The 23,723-nt window shown below is 41.0% G+C and overlaps 1 protein-coding gene across 3 annotated transcripts in view; it reads right to left on the bottom strand.

Annotated features, from left to right (window-relative positions):
* The window catches only part of LOC145343067 (protein prune homolog 2-like), a 131,087-nt gene that overhangs the window by 53,844 nt on the left and 53,520 nt on the right, over positions 1-23,723 (bottom strand). For all 3 annotated transcript variants that reach the window (XM_080188889.1, XM_080188890.1, XM_080188891.1), the window contains 2 exons: positions 17,082-17,258; positions 3,533-3,635 (listed from right to left, as the gene is read on the bottom strand). In XM_080188889.1, coding sequence (XP_080045015.1) covers positions 3,533-3,635; positions 17,082-17,258 — 280 coding nt within the window. The remainder of the gene's footprint in view (positions 1-3,532; positions 3,636-17,081; positions 17,259-23,723) is intronic.

Genomic DNA, 23,723 nt, shown 5'->3' with positions numbered 1-23,723 from the left:
CCCTTTGTGTGATTGCACTGAGGGAGGTAGATTTGGTTCTGTACTCTGCCAAGTCCTTAAGAACATAAGAAATAGGAGGAGTAGGCCATCTAGCCCTTCGAGCCTGCCCCGCCATTCAATAAGATCATGGCTGATCTGTCGTGGCTCAGTTCCACTTTCCCGCCCTCTCCCCATAACCCTTAATCCCCTCACTTATCAAAAACCCATCAACCCGCGTCTTAAAAATATTTAGCGAGGCAGCCTCCACCACTTCAATGGGCAGAGAATTCCAGAGATTCACCACCCTTTGAGTGAAGAAGTTCCTCCTCAACTCCGTTCTAAACCACCCCCCACTTTATCTTGAGGCTGTGCCCCCTAGTCCTACTGTCCTTTGAGCGGGAAGAGTCTCTCCACCTCTATCCTATCCATCCCATTCATCATCTTATACGTCTCAATGAGATCTCCCCTCATTCTTCTAAACTCTAACGAGTACAAGCCTAGTTTATTCAGCCTCTCCTCATAGCTCAACCCCCTCAACTCCGGCATCAGCCTAGTAAACGTCCTCTGCACTCCCTCCAAGGCCAAAATAGCTCTGCGTGTTGCATGGAAAAGTGGTAACCAGGGCCATTTGGGATTCTTTATAGTAAGAAATTTGAATGGAGTTTTGTTATCATGCAGCTGTATGCTTCATAATGGCTGAATTGAATAGTTAGGGTAGAATTCTGTTGGAGTTGTATCTCATCCTCTGCCTTGAACAAGTGTAATCTCTAACTGTAAGACATGCATGGCTTGGAAAGGCCAGGACAGAAACCTAAAACAGCTGAGAAACTAGAAGGAAGTATACAATCTGTGGAATTAGCAGAGAGATGCCTAGGATTGGATCACTTTTTTTTATATAATCCAACTTCGTCATTTACAATATGATGTTTGCAAAAGCAGGATCTGTACTTAGGATTGAAAAAATGTTAAAATGGACACAATACACTTCAAATTAAAATGGTGTTACAGAATTTCAACTCAAGACATATGAATTAATCAATTTCAAACATTACATGCTTTGAATCGAGCAATTATACTGTGATGGATACCGATTGCAATCACTTCCCTTTGCATAAGGTTAGTCTGTTTTGAAGTATCATCTAACCATAAACACATAGCAGATCACCACATTTGAATGAAACTTATGGAGCAAGCAGAGTTAGGATTCAGAAATTTAGGACTTTTTCTTTAAATGCAAAATCAATTGCTGCCAATTATATATTAGGAGTTTAATTTGAAATTGAAACAATTAACTAATAGACATGATTATAGTTTAAAGCATGGACAAAATGTTGCTGCTGAATTCTTTGAAGTTATTTAAATTGTGGAGCCAATCTGACAATAATATTGCTGAATTAGATCTTTCAATAGTTGCATGGCATAATCCAATTAGCAGCTGCACTGTAGGACAGAATTTTCCAGTCCTGCCAGTGGCAGGTTTCGTGGCAGCTGGAAGTAGGAAATTCAAAGTGAAACTAAAAGTCGGAATCCTGTCAGAGAGAAATAAAGTTGCAATTTTCCTCCCATGACTTTCATAGCAGTTTCACTGTTGATGTCAGGACTGCTATTTGCATGCATTACCATATCATGAATACTTAATAAAGACAACTCAATCATGTTTCCCCCTCCCAATTACATGCCACACTAGTGCAAAAATTAGACCGGTCTAGATCATCACTGGATACAAGTGGCAAGCCCACAGCTTTTCTTGCCTGCTTCAGCACTCTGGGAACATTCCATCTTTCAGCTCTGAAGTCAGATGGATTCAAAATTCTTTCCTTTCTTCACAGATTACTGCAAGTCTGGCAGTATCTGTGAAGAAAGGAAATTATCTATTTTTGGAATGGAAGCCAACAGAAGGGGGCGGATGGAAATAGGACTGTTTGAATGTGAGGGATGCACACTGACTCCATAATAGAGGGAGGCAAGGTGTTACTGTGACAGAAGAGGAATGGATTAGAGACTTGTGGGGGAGACTGATTACAGCAGTTCTTAAAATTTCTTCTCCCTGTGGATGCCTTTTCCAAATGTATATTTTTTTTTAAAAACCATCTATGCAATGAGAAGTTAAACACAAGTTTATTAGCTACTAAAGCCAAAGGGAAAAACGTATGCATTACCCCCCACCCCTGGCATTATATTAGCCCTGTAACATGACCTGCGAAGCCTCAGGGCTGCCTGTAGTCACTCAGTGTCACTGCAGATGCTACGACAACAGATGAATGAACACATCTCGACAATCACCAGGCAAGCCTGTTCTCTTCCTGTTGGGGAACACTTCAGCAGTCAAGGGCAATTGGGTAAGCATTCTCCAAAGGTGGCCTTTACAACACAGCAGCGCAGAGTCGCTGAGCAGAGACTGATAGCCAAGTTCCGCACGAGGACGGCCTAACCAGGATCTTGGATTCACGTCACACTATCTGTAACCCCCACGATTTGCCTGGACTTGCAAAATCTCACTAACTGTCCTGGCTGGAGACAATACACATCTCTTCATGCTCTTGTGCTTCATGCTCTCTCCATTCACATTGTCAATACCTTTAAGACTTGATTAGCTGCAAAGACTCGCATTCCAATTATTCTTCTGTAAATTGAGTTTGTGTCTTTATATGCCCTGTTTGCAAACAGAATTCCCACTTATGTGACGAAGGAGCAACGCTCCGAAAGCTAGTGGCATTTGCTACCAAATAAACCTGTTGGACTTGAACCTGGTGTTGTGAAACTTCTCACTATGAAGGAACAGGACAACTCATTGACAGGTGGTTATACAGGAGTTTGAGAGCACGAGAAAAACTGTGTGTACAGGCAGTCCTGGGGGTTTGTGGACCTTAGTCAGGGTGAGTGACTAAAGACAGCCCTGAGGCTTTGCAGGTCTTGTTACAGGGCTATGCATAATGCCAATGGGGGCAGGGGGTACATGTGTGTATTTTGCATTTTTCCCCTCCGCTTTAGTAGCTAATAAACTTATGTTTAGCTTCTGTTCACTGCATAGTTTAAAAAAAAAATACACATTTGGGAAAGGCATCCACAGAGAAAAGAAATTTAAAAACTGTTGTGACCAACTGAGGAAATTGGATAGAGTCAGTTCACTCCTCCTCACCTGGTCATAACACCATGGGGCATTGCGATGCATACATTGGCTGCTGGTTGTTACGCATAAATTGGCTGCTGGTGCATTTAATCACATGGCAACAATGCAAACACATCCAAAACATTTTATTGGAAGTGAAATGTCTGAAAACATTCTGGGAGTCATGTTAAGGAGTATGGAAACATAATTTGTAAAGGTCTGGAATAAAGACCTTATTATATTGCTTATTTAAAAATTGGAAGACAACTTATTTCTTCCTGAGCACCTTGTTTTAACAGGTCTATAAAGTCTAATTGAAAACTTCATTTAGCCAGAGTTAACTCAGCTTTTAATAACTCCAAGCCGTTCACAATGAGGACACAGATTATATTGGTTCAATAACCCAGGAACTACTTTAAAGACAAATATTGACATTCTACTCACAAAAAGAGATTCTCCATAATATAATTATAGTCGGGTCGACTGCTCTCTGGCAGGAAACATGCTGCAAACACAATGATGGCATTGAGTCCATCGCTATAGTAGCCTGAGGAAAAACAAGAAAGCATTTGTTCAGCATTATGCACTCTTATCAGAAATACTGGAACTTCTTAGCATTGCAAAGGCACAAGAAATCTAGTAAAGTAACAACAACTTAAAATCTCTCACTCAGAAGAGCATTAAGGGCCAACCTGGGTCACCAATTGTAGGCAAACACTATGAAATGAGTTCTAAAACAGTACTGTTTTGGGTTTATAATCTATTTCATTGCAGGCACACGTAAAAAAAGTGTCTAGGTTCTGAAATCAAAGAACTGAGGGACTGTCATTGCTCTGCTTCACAGAGATATGGCTCATCCTGTTTCACTGGACTATGCCCTACAACTGAAGGGCAATCCACTGAATTGGCCACACAGCAGCCTCAGGCAAGACTAGGTGAGATGAGGTCTGCCTTCTCATCAACATCTCATGGTGCCCAGACATAGCTACGCTTGTAAGTTTCTGCTCCCCAGACCTAGAATACCTGATACTAAAATGCTGCCCCTACTACCTTCTGTGGGAGTTCATCTGTTAGTCTGACAGCAGTTTACATCCCACCCGACGATGTGAAGACTGTACTGGATGGAATATAGACCATCACAAACAGCCTCAAGACAAAACATTGAGGACTTGTTCATCGTGGCTGGGGACTTTAATCAGGATGTGGGGATGCCGGCCTTGGACTAGGGTAAGCACCACTGGGAAAAAGATACAAAAGTCCGAGGAAACATACCAAATGACTCAAAAATAGCTTCTTCCCTGCTGCCAGACTTTTGAATGGACCTACCTCACATTTTGATCTTTCTTTACATTGTCAACTATGCAAATTCTCACTTTAACTCCATGCCCCCGTCACCTGGCAGGATTTTAAATCATTGCAGCACTCCATTCCACAACTGAGATTTTCCTTTCTCCTTGTCAGAAGCTGCAGGAGAAAGCAGACCCCTTTGAAGTCCTGACAGAGAGATGAGATGTCAATTACACCTGGGGAGAGTTCCAGTCTGTATAACTGTGCACTCAGCCCCAGTACATGCACACGGTTTTGAGAGCGAGTGAAACTACAGACTGTCAAATTGGGGTTAGGATCAATGGGTTACCCGAGTTGCAGTCAACATGAAGGAATAATAGAGGATAATAGAAATCCATTGATTCGACAGCTGAATCTTACGAGGAAATGCATATTGAATTTGTTACAAATCAAAACTGTATGTGCATTGGGGCTGAGTGAAACTACTTCCTCCACTGCTGCCTCCACCCCACCCCCACCTCTCCAGTTGACATCCCCACTTTGTCAGTGGACTTCACAAGGGTCAGAGTCAATGGAGCGCAAATGCATGAACCTTGGTCAATCACAAGCGGGTGTGAGCAGTCCTGAGGCTGGAGGCCTCAGTCGGAGTTAGGACATTGTTAGAAGTAGATCTGCATTAGTCATGCTGTTGAACCCTTCATGTATATAGCTCCTTCATATCAATAAGCCCTTTAGTTATGTGTTGGCCACACTGAGTGTCACTTTGTTTTATTATAAAATCAGAAGCACTTCTGCCCTCGAAAAAATATAGTAATCTCCTCACTAAAAACAGATTAAAGATTAATAATTTGAGACGAATACATTATCATATACAAATATTAAGGGTTATAAAAACTAAGACAGGTAGAGGAAGGTAAAGTTCAGATTAACCGTATTCTAACAGAATGGTAGAACTGCCTCAAAAGGACTGAATAGTCAAGTCCTACACCTTTGTTACAACATATTCGCAGAAAGTCAGAATTCAACTGTGCAAAACACTAACTCAAACAATACTGCTAAAAAGAAACAATGGGTCATAATTTCCTCAGATAGGCAATCAGTGTTGGATTGCCATTCTGTACTCACTTATCTGCGCTAAAGTTCTTCAATGCCCATGTCACCCAACCTTCCTGAAATCAAGCCAGGTGAGATTCATGCAGTCCAACAGGTCTCTGTGTCCAGTGACAGTCCATATGAAAGTGGAAGAGCATATGTCCCTTTTATACAGCACTACCTGCTGTAGAGCAGGCAAATTAATAATGGGCCAGGGAGAAGGTAAGCATTTAAGTGGATGAGATTTATGGGAGGGCATTGTTTTAAGGGGATAGAATGAGCTGCAGCAGGATAAAAGGTGTAGTGACTGAAGTCATGGTAGATAATAAAATGATAGTGACTTGTCTAATTAATGGTCATTTAATCCTGAGATTACAGCACTTAAAAGATTCCCTTCCACTTTCCTGTTTATTGCTTCAAATTAACATTTGAAACTGTCCTTTTATACATGGATTGATTTAGGGACTTAGTTCTGGATTACCGTTTTACACAAGTACTTAAGATGATTTTGTATCAGAATTGAAAGAATGGCTATTGGGTGACTCACTTCCAATTCACCAGCATGATCACTGCAATATATTCTAATTGGGTATGCAAGAGAGTTTAGAAGGATGTGATTGACAGGGTGATTAGATTGCAGGATCGTATTTAATGTAGTTTTAGCAAGAAATTATATTTAACGTAGTTGGAATTTAATGTAGTTGCAAGAAGCTCTGAGCCACTGTTTGATTTCATTTTTGATATAGAAATTAAAATGAAAAGTGTTTTCTCTAGAACGTTGCCTTATTTAATCTCTTAGCCCTGTGGCTAACCCTCTACTGATGTACCCTGTCTAATAGAAACAACCTTCAGGAGATGCTGTTCTCTTAATCATAGTCCAGTTTGCTGACATGTTTGAAGTGCTTAACCAGATCCACAAAGTAGTCTCAGTCAAAATCAGCTTAGTCTCTTAAGATTTTCTCGGAAATCCTAACCACAAAAATAAGCTTGGAAATAAAGACTATTGGACTGTCAAGGTAATTAAAAAATTTCCATGTCTTTGATCTTAATTTAAAAAAGGTATATAAAAATATCAAATTACTTGTGCCGAGCGGACAGCTAAGAATGAGAGATCATGATTAACTATAAATTCATGAAAATATAAACCGTCTGCTAATTAAAGCAATTTTAAACTCCTGGAATGAAACACCACAGTGATGAGCCTCCTTGCCTCAAAATCTCAAGGAGAAAGGATTGGAAATGCAAATCACAGGCTTGTCACAAGCACAACATGAAACAGATAATTTCATACATAACATGCCCAAGTAATTTGAATTGCTTCTGTTCTTCTTTAAAATGCGTGCATAAAAAGCAGCTAAGTACATGGAATATTGCATGAAAAATAAGTGGCCACGACAACATGCCAGCTCTTGAAGACCTGTTCAGCACAGGTTCAATACCTGTGCAACCAATAAGGATGGTTGCACAGGTATTGATCCAAGAAATAAATTAGGATAAATCTAACATGGCTAATTACTGCCCTGTCAGCCTGCTCCCAGTGAGGGAAGAAGCAATTAATAGCGCAATCAAGAAATACTTTTCACATATGCAAAGTTCTGATTCCATCAAAATCTCACAGCTTCGGACAGTATCACAACCCTCTTCCAGTTTCTGAAATAAAGGCTGAACACTAGAGGAGAATTCAGCATGACTTGATGTCAATGTAGATTTCAATTAATACATCAAGAATCCTGAGCAAAACTAAAGTAATTGGAGCATGAAGCTGAAAATTCTTTGATGATTAGAATCACGTCTGAGGCAAAGACAATATCTGTGACTGCAGGACTTCAGAAGAGCATCCTCAACTCAACCACCTTCAGATGTGTCAATAAGAACATAAGAACATAAGAAATAGGAGCAGGAGTAGGCCATCTAGCCCTTCGAGCCTGCCCCGCCATTCAATAAGATCATGGCTGATCTGTCGTGGCTCAGTTCCACTTTCCCGCCCTCTCCCCATAACCCTTAATCCCTTCTCTTATCAAAAACCCATCAACCCGCTTCTTAAAAATATTTAGCGAGGCAGCCTCCACCACTTCAACGGGCAGAGAATTCCAGAGATTCACCACCCTTTGAGTGAAGAAGTTCCTCCTCAACTCCGTTCTAAACCGCCTCCCCTTTATCTTGAGGCTGTGCCCCCTAGTCCTACTGTCTTTTTTGAGCGGGAAGAGTCTCTCCACCTCTATCCTATCCATCCCATTCATCATCTTATACGTCTCAATGAGATCTCCCCTCATTCTTCTAAACTCTAACGAGTACAAGCCTAGTTTATTCAGCCTCTCCTCATAGCTCAATCCCCTCAACTCCGGTATCAGCCTAGTAAACCTCCTCTGCACTCCCTCCAGGGCCAAAATATCCTTGCGCAGGTGCGGCGCCCAAAACTGCACACAGTACTCCAGCTGCGGCCTCACCAATGCCCTATACAGCTGCAGCAAGACCTCCCTACTTTTATATTCAATCCCCCTCGCTATGAAGGCCAGCATCCCATTCGCCTTCCTGACCACCTGCTGCACCTGCAAGCTGGGTTTTTGCGATTCATGCACAAGGACCCCGAGGTCCCTCTGCACCGTCGCCTGCTGCAGTTTTTCGCCACGTAAGTAATAGTCCTTCACACCATTCTTCCTACCAAAGTGGACCACCTCACACTTGCCAACATTAAATTCCATTTGCCATTTCCTGGCCCATTCGCCCAGCCTATCTAGATCCTTCTGCAGACTCTCCACACCCTCCGCACAATTTGCCGTTCCCCCAATCTTCCCCAAGGGTAAGAATGCTGTTCCGTGTTGATTCCAGAGTATTCAGCTCAACTCACATGTCTTCCAATTATAAAGTAGCCCTGGCCAATGTACGTCAGGGTTAGGATAAAATCCAAACTTGGCTGACAGAGTGAAAGTACCAGTTACTGTGGGCAACACAATAGTTAGCACCGTTGCTTTGCAGCACCAGGGACCAGGTTCAATTCCAGCCTTGGGTGACTGTGTGAAGTTTGCATCTTCTCCCAATGACAAAGCCCCTGGAGTATACTGAAAGGAGGAAGGAACTTAATTATGGAATTAGGAGGGCCAGAGGGGACAATGAAATCTCTTTAACAAACAGGGCCAAGGAGAATCCCAAGGCTTTTTAGGCATATATTAGGACCGAAAGAGCAGCAAGAGAGACCAGATCCACTTGAGGACAATGGAGGAAAGTCATACATGAAGCCTCAGGAAGTGGGTGAGAGTCTTAATGAGTACTTCATTGCGATATTTACCAAGGAGAAAGACATGACAGATGTTGACATTAGGGATAGATTTGTGAAGGCTCTAGAGAATGTCAATATAAAATTGACAGAAGAAATGTTGAGTATCTACCTTAATGCAATTTAGGATAAGTCCCCGGGGCCGGATCTATCCCAGGTTACTGCGGGAGGCAAGGAGAGAATAGCTGAGACCTTAACAGATATCTTTGCATCCTCTTTGACCACAGGCAAGGTTCCAAAAGGACTGGAGAACAGCCAATGTTACTCCCTTGTATAAGAAAGGAAGCAGAGATAATCTAGGAAATTATAGGTTGGTGAACCTGATGGCAGTGGTAAGGAAGCTTTTGAAGAAGATGCTGAGCGACAGGATTTATGCACACTCAAGAAAATGGACCAGCTTGTGACATGCAGCATGGTTTTGTACTGGGAAGATCATGTCTCACCAACTTGATTGAGTTTTTTTTGAACAGGTGACAAAGACAATTGAAGAGGGAAGAGCTGTAGATGTAGTTTGTCAAATGCCTTCCTAAAATCCACACAAAGTTCCACATGGCAGCCGGGTACAAAAACTAAAATCACATGAGATTCAGGGTCGGCTGGCTAGATAGATACAGAACTGGCTTGGTTATAGAAGACAGGAGCAGTGAAAGGATGATTTTCAGAGTGGAGATCTGTAGCTAGTGGTGTTCCACAGGAACCAGTGCTGAGGCCTTTGTTGTTTGTAGTATATATAAAATGATCTGGAGGAAAATGTGGGTGGCCTGAATAGTACATTTGCAGATAACAAGACTGATGTTGCTGATCGTAGTAAAAAGTCTGACACCACCAGGTTTTAGTCCAACCGATTTATTTGATAATACTCACAAGCTTTCGAGGTTTCCCTCTTCGTCAGGTGAATGGAGAGTTCTGGCCTCAGACAGAGCATATAAAGCACAGACAGTTTACAGATTACTGATTAGAATGCGAATCCTGCTGTTCAAGACCTGAAGTGGCTGACAATGTGAGTGGAAGGAGCACTGATCACAGGTTACAGAGATGTGTATTGTCTCCAGACAGTACAGTAAGTGAGGTTTTGCAAACCCAGGCAAGTCTATCTGTAACCCCCGTGACTTGCCTGGGTTTGCAAAACCTCACTTACTGTACTGTCTGGAGACAATACACATCTCTTGTAACCTGTGATCAGTGCTCCTTCCACTCACATTGTCAGCCACTTCAGGTCTCGAACAGCAGGTTAGGTGTAAGGATTCGCATTCTAATCAGTAATCTCTAAACTGTCTGTGCTTTATACGCTCTGTCTGAGGCCAGAACTCTCCATTCACCTGACGAAGAAGGAAACCTCGAAAGCTTGTATTATCAAATAAATCGGTTGGACTAAAACCTGGTGTTGTCAGACTTTTTACTGTGTTTACGCCAGTCCAACGCCGGCATACCCACGTTGTTGCTGATTGTGCCAGGGGTTATCAGGGGATACCACAGGATAGAGACAGATTGGAGACTCAGGCACAGAAATAGCAGATGGAGTTTAATCTGGAAAAATGTGAAGTGATATATTTTGGAGGATCAAATTTAGGTGTGAATCTGGGTGCGTAGGTCCACAGTTCCCTAATAGTGGCAATACAGGTGGCCAAGGTGATCAACAAGACATATGGCATGCTTGCCTTCATCAGCCAGGGCACAGAGTACAAGAGTTGGGAATTCATGTTGCAGCTAAATAAAACCTTGGTTAGGCTGCATTTGGAGTATTGCATGTATTACTGGTCACCACAATTTCAGGAGGACATGGAAGCTTTGGAGAGTGTGCAAAGAAAGTTCACCAGAACATTGCCTGGTCTCAAGAGTGTTGATTATGAGGAGAGGTTGAATCAATTAGGATTGCTTTCACTGGAAAGCTAGAGGCTGAATGGAAACCTGATCAAGGTCTACAAAATGGAGAGAGTTATAACAGGTATAGACATGGTGGATAGCCACAGTGGTTTTTTCCAGGGGAAGTGTCAATTTCAAGGGGGCAGAGATTCAAGGTGAGCAGGGGAAAAGTCTAAGGGAGGTGTACAGTGGGAGTTTTCCATGCACAAAACGTGGGTGCCTCGAAAATGCTGCCAAAGGTGGTGGAAGCAGATACATTAGCAACATTTAAGCAGCATCTGGATGGGTACATGAATAAGGAGTAAGGGCTGAAGATTTTTTTTAAAAAAGTTTAGTTAGGGCATCACAATCGGCACAGGCTTGGAGGACTGAAGGGCTATACTTTTTTGTTCTTTGATTGCATGGGTTTTCCGCAGATGTTGTGGTTTCTTCCTGCAGTCCACAGATGTGCAGGTTAACTGGATTAGCCACGCTAAATTGCCCCTTGGTGTCCAAGGATGTGTATGTTAGGTGGATAAGCCATGCTAAATGTGCAGGGTTAGGGACCTGGATGAAATGTTCTTTTGGAGAATTGGTGCAGAACTTGGATGGCCTACTTTTGCACGATGTGGAGATGCCGGTGTTGGACTGGGGTATGCACAGTAAAAAGTCTCACACCACCAGATTAAAGTCCAACAGATTTATTTGGTAGCAGAAGCCACAAGCTTTCGAAGCATTGCCCCTTCATCAGGTGAGTGGGAGTCATGTTCACAAACAGGGTATGTAAAGACAAGCACAATTTACAAGATAATGGTTGGAATGTGAGTCTTTACAGGTAATCAAGTCTTAAAGATACAGACAATATGAGCAGGGAGAGGGTTAAGCACAAGTTAAAGAGACATGCATTGTCTCCAGCCAGGACAGTTAGTGAGATTTTGCAATGCCAGGCAAGTCATGAGGGTTACAGATAGAGTGACATGAACCCAAGATCCCAGTTGAGGCTGACCTCATGTGCAGAACTTGGTCATCAGTCCCTGCTCAGCAATTCTGCGCTGTTGTGTTGTGAAGGTCACATGTACCTTTAAGACTTGATTACCTGTAAAGACTCACATTTTAACCATTATCTTGTAAATTGAGTTTGTGTCTTTCTATGCCCTGTTTGTGAACACGACTCCCACTCACCTGAAGGAGCAGCACTCCAAAAGCTCTCCTTTTGTACTGCAGGGATTCTATGATTCCTAGTAAATGCCAGGTGTAGTCATCTTCAACAAGAAAAACTAGCCATCATCCCTTGATCTTCAAAAGCAATGTCATCATTGAGCCATCCACCACTGACCAGAAGCTGAATAGTTGCATCAATACTGTAACTATAAAGCTGAGTGGAAGTTGGGTATTCTGTGATGAGTGGTAAATCTATTGACCTTTGAATGGTCATCAACATTCAACAGCAGAATGCAAGAATTCTCACCACCTGCCTGGACAGGATTTGCTACAATGAAAATCTCAGCACCACTTAGGATACAGCAATTTACGTGACTGTTACCAGAATCAATATCCACCTGCTTTATCAATGACATACTGTGGTGATAGCTGTCCACTCTCCCACTATTGCTAAATTTATCAGACTGCTTCCCCAACATCCAGTACTGGATGAACAAAGCTTTCTCCAATTAAATGTTAGCAAGACTGAATCCATTGTTTTCAGTCTCCAGTCCAATCTCTGTTCTCTACTGAATCCATTCAGCTCCTCTGGCTACATTGAGATTAAGCCAGTCTATAGCCTTGGTGTTACATTTGTTCTTAAGAGGAGCTTCTGAAATTATATTCTTGCCTTAAAACAATGTCTTTATAGGATGTTTCTTATGGAGGGACATGTCCAAAATTCTGCTTTATGGTGCCAATTTGTCTGAGCACCAGGCAGCTCACATGCTGAGAATGTGGACTAATGGTTGATTTTAGCTAATGGGTGTTTGTTTTAATCTGAGTTAATGCATTTGTTCTTTTTCCCCTGGGGTTTCACAGTATGATTTTGGATTAGGTTGATTGACAGAGGTAGAGTCATGTGAATGGATGGAGCTAATCTTGCAGGGAAAGCACACAGTTTTCTTACTTTAGAGCAATTGTTTTTCTTCCTCTTCCTGAAATAAGAGGTATCTCTCCCTCCCTGGAAACAGTTTGGGGTTGTCAGAAAACAGTGTCTCTTTGTCTGTCTCCAGGAGGTGTTCAAGAGGCTCTAGGACAGTTAACATGAACAAGCACATAAGCCTGGGGGTTATAAACCGATTTTGAAGAGTAGTTTTAAGCCTATAAGAGGAATATTGTTTGAATTGGATCTAATAGAAATGTTACCAGTTAAGAATTGTATGTGAAGAATCCTTCAAATTTTAAACGTTAAGCTAATTCATTTATAGTTAAACTGTGTTAGTTAAAATTTGTTCTGATAAAACCTAAGTGTTTCAATAGAATCACAACTTATTTTCACATTAATGCAAAAATAGCAAATAGTTGGGGTCTAGTCTAACTTTATAATATAATATACCATGGGGTTTCTGATCTCACAACCCTATCTATTTTCATCTCTAGTAAGGTGTCTCACTTTGTCCATCTCAGCTCTTCTGCTGCTAAAACCCTCATTAATGCCATGGTCATCTCTAGACTTGACTACTCCAAATTATTTTTTGTTTGTTTCCCATATTCTATCCACCAAAAACTGGAGGTCATCCAAAGCTCCTCTGCCTGTTTTAAGTCACATTAAGTCCATTCTCCTGTCACCCCTGTACATGCTGATGAAAAATGTCGCCTGTTCAAGTAATGCCCCAATTTTAAAATTCTTATCTTGGTTTCCAAATCCTTCTGTGGTCTATTTGTCAAAGGCTTTCAGTAAAGCCTTTCACAAGGTTCCTCATGTCAGACTGGTTCAGAAGGTGAAGTCACACAGGATCAGGAGGTAAGCCGGCAAGGTGAATACAAAACTGGCTCAAAAGAAGTCAGTAGCAGTGGAAGGATGCATTTCTGAATGGAGGGCCGTGACAAGTGGTGTTCCTCAGGAATCAATGCTGGGACCTTTGATGTTTGTAATGATTTGGAGGAAAACATAACTGGATTTACTAGTAAGTTTGCAGACGACACAAAAGGTTGGTGGATTTGCTGATAGTGATGAGGGCCAGAGAACACAGAACACTTGGATACTTGAGCAGAGAGATGGCAGATGGAGTTTAATCCAAATGAATGTGAGGTAAGGCATTTTGGGAGGTCTAATACAGATAGGAAAAATACAGTAATTGGCAGAACCCTTAAGAGTATTGATGGGCAAAGGGATCTGGGTGTACAGGTACACAGCTCACTGAAAGTGGCAATGCAAGTGGAGAAGGTAGTCAAGAAGGCATATGGCACGCTTGCCTTCATCAGTAGGGGCACTGAGTTTAAAAATTAGCAAGTCATGTTGCAGCTTTATAGAACCTTAGTTAGGCTGCGCTTGGAATGTATAGTGTTCAATTCTGTTCGCCACACTACCTGAAACAAGTGGAGGCTTTGGAGAGGATACAGAAAAAATTTACCAGGATGTTGCCTGGTATGGAGGGCATTAGCTATGAGGGGAGGTTGGAGAAACTTGGTTTGTTCTCACTGGAACAACAGAGGTTGAGGGGAGACGTGATAGACGTCTACAAGACTATGAGAGGTATGGACAGTCAGAAGATTTTTCCCAGGGTGGAAGAGCCAATTACTAGGGGGCAAGGTTTAAAGGAGATGTATGAGGCAGGATTTTTTTTAACTACACAAAATAGTGGGTGCCTGGAACTTGTTGCCAGGGGAGGTAGTAGAAGCGGATGTGGTAGTGACTTGACAATCCATGAATTAGGATGGGAATGGAAGGTTATGGTCCCCAGAAGGGTAGGGGATTTTAGTTAAGTCGGGCAGCACGGTCAGTGCAGGCTTGGACGGCTAAAGGGCCTGTTCCTGTGCTGTAATTTTCTTTGTTCTTTGTTGTTCTATTTCTGTAATCTCCTCCAAGAATTCTAACTTGAGTATTCCCAATTTAAAAAAAAATTACTCAGCTACTGGTAGCTACGCCTTCACTTGTAAGTCACTGGAATGTGCTCCCGGTCTCCTTTAAAGAGGCTTCCTGGAACCTGCTTATTTGATCAAGCTTTTGGTCAATGTGAGCCAACATTTTATTGTGTGGCAGTGTTGTACTTACAATGCTTCTGTGAAGCCCCTTGAAACATTTTACGCTAAAGTCATTGATGCTGTCATGAACAACCCGAAAGACGCACTGCAGCAACCATGTCAATGACCTCAACACACGGAAAAGGAATTTAAAAAAACTTTTGTAGGGATAGCAAGGATAGGCCCTAACAAGCAACACGAATGAGGTACAGTGATAATGGGACAGAAACTGAACACGAAAATTTTTAATTTGAAATCCTTATTGTACCAAGGATATCCCTAAAAAGGCAAGTAACCTTTTGTCCAATGTAGGACTAATTAACCATTGAATGGAATGCAATTTACCTGGTTTTACAAATAGATCATTCTCTACCATGGAAATTTAATAAGTACACTTACACATAAAATTCACATCTATATTCTACAGCCTCAATTTTTTGTTATCACAAAATCACCACAGTATAGGAGGCTGCCATTTGGTCCTTCATGTTTGCATTGGCTTGCTGATTGAGCAATTCACTTAATACCCTTTCTCCCCATAACTGTGCACAATTCTTTTTCAGATACCAATCTAATTTCCTTTAGAATACTTCAAGAGAAGCTGACCCCACCATACTCTTATGCAGTGCATTCCAGACATTAAACACTTGCTAAAATGTCTTTCCTCATGTTAGCTTTGTTTCTTTTGCCAATTACTCTGCCAATGAGCCCTCCGATTCTCAATGCTTTCACGAATGGAAAATAGTTTCTCTGCGTCTACTCTATCCAGACCCCTCATGATTTGGAATCCCTCTCTCAAATCTCCTCTCAGCCTTCCTTTCTCCAAGGGGAAACTTGTTCCAACTGCTTCAAACTATTTTCATAATTAAAATTGGTTCCAAGGATGACTTTCTCCTGAATCTCTGTAGTATGCTGAATGCCTTCACAACCCTTCTACAGTAAGGCACCCAGATTGAGACAATATTCTAGCTGAGGCTGAATGAAATACTTTATAAAAAGTTTGATAATAACCTCTTTGCTCTTCTACTCAATACCCCTTTTAAATAAAGCCTAGGATACTGCATGTTTTTTTTAAACCATCTTTCAATCTGCCCTACCACCTTCAATGGCTTATTCACAGATGCACCTAGGCCCATGTTCCTGCATCCCTGCACCAGTTGTATGTTTATTTTATGTTGTCTCTCCTAGTTCTTAACAATATCACTCTGCATTTCTCCACACTGACCTTAATCTGACACCTATCTGCCCATTCCATCAACTTATCTATATCTTCTAGACTATCTTCCCCAGTTCACAATGCTTCCAAGAATCGTATCATCTGCAAATGTTGAAATTGGGCCCTGTACACCAAGTTCTAGGTCATTAATATATATCAGGAAGAGCAATACCTGACTGCTGGGGGACTCCACTACTTTCTCCAGCCCTAAAAACTTCTAACTCTTTTCTGGCATTTTGTTCAGCTAAATTCATAACCACATTGCTACTGCCCATTTTACTCTGAGTTATAACTTTTCTTACAGGTCTGTTGTCTTGCACTGTATCAAATACCTTTTGAAAGTCCATGTACACCACAACAGCACTGCCAGCATCTACCCTATCTGTAAGCTCCTCAAAAAAAAACTCCAGAAAGCTAAGTATGATTTTCCTTTAACACGTCATTCTAGCTTTCCTCAATTAACCACAATTTGTCTATATGACTATTAATTTTGTTTTGAATTGTTGAGAGAAGTTTCCACCAGAGCTAGACTGACCTTTGGTTTCTGAATATTTGATAAGATCAATAGATGAACCAAAAGTGCAATGGTAAAATCTGTATCTAGATAACATTGTACTGCCTACTATCTGTAACATGGACTTTGGCTTTCTCTTTAGGAGGATAAACAACTTGACCTGAACTCCTAGAGAAAAGCTGCTTGAACCAATATAATCTCACGCCGTAAGGAACCATATCCAGTATAGAAAATACTGCGTCATTACTACTTATGCAAATCACAGATAGCCCTGGCAATTACAGCTCAAAGACACACAATTTTCACTGACCACGAGCAGGGCTGGGAGATTCATTAGTGTTCAAAATGTTTTGGGATTGACTGTGATGGAATGGCCCTACTTCAAAATAAGCTGATGGAAAGCTAAAGTGCTGTGGGACAAATAAGTGAACAACAAACTGATAGGTTACTTTTGAAACATTTCCCAATTTCATTTCTTAAGAAATTACACCAGATTTCAGTCAAATAAACAACATACCACTTGAAAAGAAAAATCACAATGGTCTAGGGTTATGTTTTTTAATACAACATTAAAAATGAATGGTTTGATGAACCGACTTACCCCCATGAGACACAACTCTTCTGTAAGGTTCAATAGCCTTCATGTCAATCCTGTGTTCTTGTTCCCCAATGACAACTGTTCTCCATAACCGATTATCTGTGCGCTCCTCTTCAGCAGTATATTCTGGTATAGGTTCTACTACCTCTCTTCCAGTATTAGTGGCATTGGGTGTTTCATCTAAAACAAATTAACTTTTAATAAATATTTCAGCATTAAAAGGAGCAATCAAGAACAAATGGAGTCAAACACCCCTGAAAATGTATTTCAGGAGTATTATAATGAATTCCAAATACTGCAGATCTTGGGAATGAGAAGAAAACAGCAGCTCAGGCAGGATCTGTGGAAGGGGAAAACCATTTGATTTTCAAGCAAATCCAGAGGAAGGGAAGGAATGGAGTGAGGAAGGGACAACAAAATGGAAAGCCTGCAATAGGGTGGAAGAAAGAGATTAAACAACACAAGGCAAATCATACACTACAACAATTCATTAGTGTAAATGTGTTATGATCTCAGTAGGGGCCAGTGATTCTTTATGAAATCTGAAAACTCAGCTATTAAATGGAGGAAGCCACAAAGGTTAATGGTTTAAATGAAAAAAAAAACAAAAAGCATGAATATGAATAACCATACTCTTAAATAGAACAGTTGCTTATTCTCTAAAGCGAACTTAACTCAAATTTTCCTTCTATATTCATTTGACTTACACCCCTAGACCTCAGGACCAACACTTTTCCAATAAAGATGATAAACAGCTTGGTCTGAGCACGAGAACTGAGATTTCTTGGACCTTCCATTTACTTCCAGCAAGATTGCTCCTTCAAATGTCCAGCAGTTGTAGACTCCACATTCAACACAGGTGTCAGTAGAGTCTCAAGCATAACCAGCACTGATCAAAACTCGGTTCTAAAATTTCTTGACTCCTAAGCTCGCTCTCTCTTTGCTTTCCCTACAACTTCAACTCACTGTTAGGAGTCCTTCAATTAAGGCTTATAAACTTTATCAGCTACCAGACAGATTCTTAATTTAAACTTTGTTTGAAATAAGTTTCCTGTTCTCAGATTATTCTAAAACTAAAAAAAAACACCAAACTCCTTGAACACAAAACACAAAGGGGGAACCATTCCCCCTTATCATAACGATTTTAAAAAATCTCCCAGGTAGCTCGCTCACATGAAGCAAGCAGCTTGTTTTAAAAAAATTCTCCTTTCAGAAAATCCCAGCTCTTGAAAGAACAACTGCAACACTAAGAGATTATTTTCTCTTACAAGTTAGTTAAGGATTTTGTTAATCTTATGAGCTACATTTAATTTCTTATCAAAAATTATAACTAATACCAAGTCTTTGTTTTGGCTGTTCTACAGAAATGCATCTTCGAGTCATTTTTAGTGCAGTGCATGTATTGGTTTTGCCATCTGGCAGACACTGTTTAATGTAACTCTGGTGCAATAAATTTGTCTTCTGGTCAGTGATTCTTCATTTCACTTGTGAATGTTAGAACTATTGATAGAAACAGCTGTCACAGTGAATATTTCACAGCCAAATGTAGGTTACCATTTTATATTAAGCATTCTCATCCCAATTTTCCCCTTTATTAAAGTATTAACTCTTGCTTTGGGCAAAAGAATTATCAGGCACACATATTCCCCTTTCACTTCATCAGAAAACCAAAGCTTCTGCTCATTAATTACTGCTAATGAAAGGAAACAACTATAACCATGTGCTTGATTCAGCAGAGTAGTGATAATCTGACTGATAAAAATAGGCAAGAGTGGGCTGGAAAATGACACCTGTGTTAAACTAAGCAGCAGTATCATGCAAATTGAATTCTGGTATTATACTTGACTGGTGAAGATCTGGTGAGCCTTCATCAACCAATGTGTATTTCAGGCTATGCTTTATTTACTATTTTGGTCTCTCAGATATATCCAACTTACACTCACACAGAACAGACAAAAACATTTGTCTCTCTTGAATAATACTTTTTTTTTTGCATGGTCACTAAAAGACTACTTATACTCCAGCCAGACCAAGACAGTCCATATTTTGAATGGCAAGAGACAAATTTCACTAGTGATAAAAACACTTTATTTTTGTGACAAAGTGCTGAAGCAACAGAACTATCCAAAGAATTGTAGAATCATAGAACCATACAGCTCAGAAGAGGCCTTTTGGCCCATCGAATCTATGGGAATAGAGTGATGTAGTCCCCAGAAGGTTATGGGGTTTTAGCTCAGATGGGCAGCATGGTCAGTGCAGGCTTGGAGGGCCAAAGGGCCTGTTCCTGTTATTCTTTGTTCCCACACTAACACATTAGAAACATCTGAATCCCACCTAATCCTATCTGCCAGCACTTGGCCTATAGCTCTGAATGTTATGATGTGCCAAGTGCTCATCCAGATACTTTATAAAGGATGGGAAGCAACCCATCTCTACCACCCTCCCAGGCAGTGATTTCTAGACCATAACCACCTTCTCGGTAAAAAGGTTTTCCCTCGCATCCCCCCTAACATCTGGTTCCCCCACCTTGAACCCATGTCCCCTGTGACTGACACTTCAACTAAGCTGTTCCTTATTCACTCCGTCCATGTCTCTTAATCTTGTACACTTCGATCATGTTGTCCTTCAGTCTTCTCTGCTCCAACGAAAATAACTCAAGCTTACACACGTCTCTTTATAACTTAAATGTTCCATGCCAGGCAGCATCCTGGTGAATCTTTTCTGCACCCCTTCTAGTGCAAATCACATCCTTCTGAGAATGTGGTGACCAGACAGCACACGATACTCCAGCTGTGGCCTCAAAAATTCTATACAACTCCAACATACCCTATTATCTATGCCTCAATTGATAAAGGCAGGTGTCCCATATGACTTGTTCACCACCTTAACATGCCCTACAGCTTTCAGAGATCTGTGGACAAACACTGCAAAGTCTCTTTGATTCCCAGAACTTTGTAGTGCCCCATCATTCACTGAGTACTTTCTTGCCAAATTACTCCTTCCAAAGTGTACTCCCTCACACTTTTCAGGGTTAAATTTAACCTGCCACTTATCTGCCCATTTGACCATTCCATCCATATCTTTTTGTAGCCCAAGACATTCTGCCTCACTATTAACCACCTGTCCAATCTTTGTGTCATCCGCACACTTACTAATCCTACCTCCCACATAGTCAATGTCATTTATATAAATGACTAACAGTGGGCCCAACACTGATCCCTGTGGTACGCCACTGGAAACTGGCTTCCAGTCACTAAAGCAGCCTTCTGTCATCACTGTTTCTAACAACTGAGCCAATTTTGAACCCACTTTATCAAATTACCCTGTATCCCACATGAATTTACCTTCTTTACCATGTGGAACCATGTCAAAGACTGTTGAAATCCTTATAAACTACATCGACTGCACTACCCTTGTCTACACACCAGGTCACAAATTTGTTAGGCATGACCTCCCTTTGACGAAGCTGACTACTACTGATCAAGCTTTGCCTCTCCAAGTGGAGACAGATGCTCTTCTTCAGAAGTTTCTCTAATAGTTTCCCTACCACTGACGTTAGACTCACTGGTCTGTAGTTCCCTGGTTTATCTCTACAGCCCTTCTTAAATAATGGAAGCACATCAGCTGTTCCCCAGTCATCTGGCACGTCCCCGGTGGCCAGAGAGGAATTGAAAATTTGGGTCAGAGCCCCAGCAAGCTCCTCCTTTGTCTTCCACAGCAGCATAGGGCACAATTTATCTGGAACTGAAGATTTATCCACTTATGGCTGCCACCAACTCCAACACCTTGTCCTATGCTATGTCAATTTGCTCAAGAACCTCACAATCTCCCTCCCCAAATTCCATACCATCATTCTCATTCTCGAGTGAAGACGGATGTGGATCATTCATTCAACCCTCTACCCTAATAGGCCCTTTCCTGGATGATCCTCTTCTCATTGATATACTTAAAGAATATCTTGGGATTTTCCCTACTTGTACCAGCCACAGCGCTCTCTCATCCTCTCTTTGCACTCCTATTTGCTTTCCTAAGCACCACCCTGCACTTCTTATACCTCACTAATACCTCCCTTGACTTGCTCCTTTCATACTTTTTAAAATCCTTTCTTTTCCTTCTCATTGTATCCTGAATATCTCTGGCCATCCATAGTTCTCTGGGCTTGTTATTCCTACATATCACCCTAGAGGAAACATGATGGCTTGCACCCTCCCCATTTCCTTTTTGCTCTTCTGTAGATTTTCCTATTAGTAGCTGTTCCCAGTCTATCTTGGTGTAACATTCAATGTTTAATTATAAATAATTAATAACAATAATAAATAATACGAGGGTGACAAAGCTTGCTTCTTTTACACTTTTTACAATTTTACTATTTTCACACACTACAGGCTACATCTCACACCAAATTGTCAGCAAATAAAAAAAAAGGGGGCGGGTGGGGTGGGGAGTATTAATCAGTCATGAACTGCAATTAGAAGAACAGTCTGCCAGTTTAGTTCATGTGGTTAACTCAAATTAATTGTAGTAATACATTCAGGAGGTCTGGAATAGGGATTCCCAACCACAGGCGAACCAGCCCTCAAAACCCAAGCAACTTTATCCCTTACGTTTATTCATATTGTATAAAATTATGGATACTCAGCTTCACAAATATAATAAGATACTTTGTCTACTGTACTTGCTATTGCCAACATGGTCTCCTTGACATTGAGGGGAAATGAAACAGACTAGGTGGCCACTTTGCAGAACACCTTCGCTCAGTCCACCCAAAAAAATCCAAACGTTTGTCTTAAGGCAACCCCCACCCCCACAGGGCTTAAGATTTACTTTCACTGAACACTGCCTTTTGTTCTCCTATTACTACATTCTGCTATCTTATCTTTAAGCCACCATCACCATTTTCCACAATCCTTCACACCGCATTAACATTTCTTTCGCTTTGTGCTTTACACATTTTTATTACAACCTCTTCTAGCTCCCACCTATCACTGACCTATTTGGCTCCACCCTCTCATACAATATATAATCCAACACATTTCTCCCTCTCTTTAGCTCTGAAGTTACACAGATTCAAGATTAAATCTTCCTTTCTCCATGGGTGCAGCCAGGCCTGCAGAGTTATTCCATCATTTTCTGCTTTTATTAAAAAAAATTAAAAATGGCCTTTAAAAAAATTCTTTGGATCTATTCCATCATTGACTGGAAAACAAGATTTGCAGATTTAGAATAATTTCTAATAAAATATTTAATTTGAGAGAAACTTGCACAGAAAGAGCAAAATTCACGGAGGAGAAAAACAGTCAGCTGCAGACACATGCCAAAATTTGTAAAACTCAGAAGGGAGATCCAAGCAAACAGTGATGAAAGAAGTAGTAGTGTAAAATTATGGAAAAAAAAAGTGATAGAGAACCAATTCAGTGTACAACCTCTCCATCACTCAGGATGGTCAGAGGCCCTTTAGGACAATAATTAAATTGTTTCAAAATATTATTAATAAATGCATTACTACAAAAACAGAATTCACCCACAAGTCTGCACGTAGAATATTTTCAGCATTGAACACTTTTCACAGATGGACACAATTATTAATGCAGATCCCTCATTCCAGCTTTCCTGTTACTTTCTGCATGAGACACACAGATCCATTCTATGCCATAAGCACTCAATGAATAAAAGGTTCCTTTGTGCTCTCAATAAACACATAAATTTCTATGGCTGCAGAAGATAAATTCCCAACATAGCTTATGAGCCAAATTTGGGGCCCTTCTATCATGTTTGTAAAAGATTTCTGAATATTCAGCCAAATCAACCAAAGCGCTTTAAAACTGCAGTGTAACCAAAGGTGAGAAAATAGCCATAAAAAGACATTTTCTTACAGGACAAATATATTAAGCTTACATCAAAAATGCCTAATATTAGCAGCAACAACTAACGTTTACGTACAGATATTTATTTGCCTGTGAAACACTTGACTGCTTTGCAAGGGGAGAGAGGTGGAATATAGCAAGACGCCTGTGGGAGGAGAGATCGGGCAAATGCCTTTATAATGCGAGAAGCAGAGACTTAAGCTATGAAATACCACCCTCTGAATAATGCAACAGTGGAAGTGGAGGGACAAGAGTAATTTCTAGAATGAAGTGTGCAAGTGGCAGACAGCATGATTGGGATGCAGGCCACTGAGTAATGCACAAATAAAAAAAAGGTGGGAAAATAAAAGGAGGATTTTGAAAGCAAGATTATGGATCTTGGAGCCAATTCATCAGCCCTTGGAAGCTATCCAAAAAGGAGCAGGCGAATGGACATGTGGGACTGTACTGAAGAGGTGGGCAGTAGAGTTCAGGATTAGATGATGATTATGAATATTGAAGATGAAGGATGCAATTTTATAGGTCTGTTAGCCGTGGGCGCAAATCCCCTTTTTGACCGCTTGCGGAATTTTGCAGCCATGATTGGATTTGCGCCAGCGAGATTTCTGATCAAAGTTCCCAGGCCCTCCCCAATGACGTGATCAGGTTCCTGCCCAAGAAAAGCGAGATCCTAATTTGATTATATTTCAATACAATTAGCGAGGCTAAAATTGTATTTTCAGACCTCACTGAATCCTCCCGCTCACCAGTACGATGTCACACAGGCATGAATTACTACTGC

This window comes from Carcharhinus amblyrhynchos, chromosome 5 (genome assembly GCF_965287045.1).
Source record: "Carcharhinus amblyrhynchos chromosome 5, sCarAmb.v2.hapA, whole genome shotgun sequence".
Lineage (NCBI taxonomy): Eukaryota > Metazoa > Chordata > Chondrichthyes > Carcharhiniformes > Carcharhinidae > Carcharhinus > Carcharhinus amblyrhynchos.
Note: the sequence above shows the minus strand (reverse complement) of the source record. Positions and strands in the feature narration are given on the sequence as shown.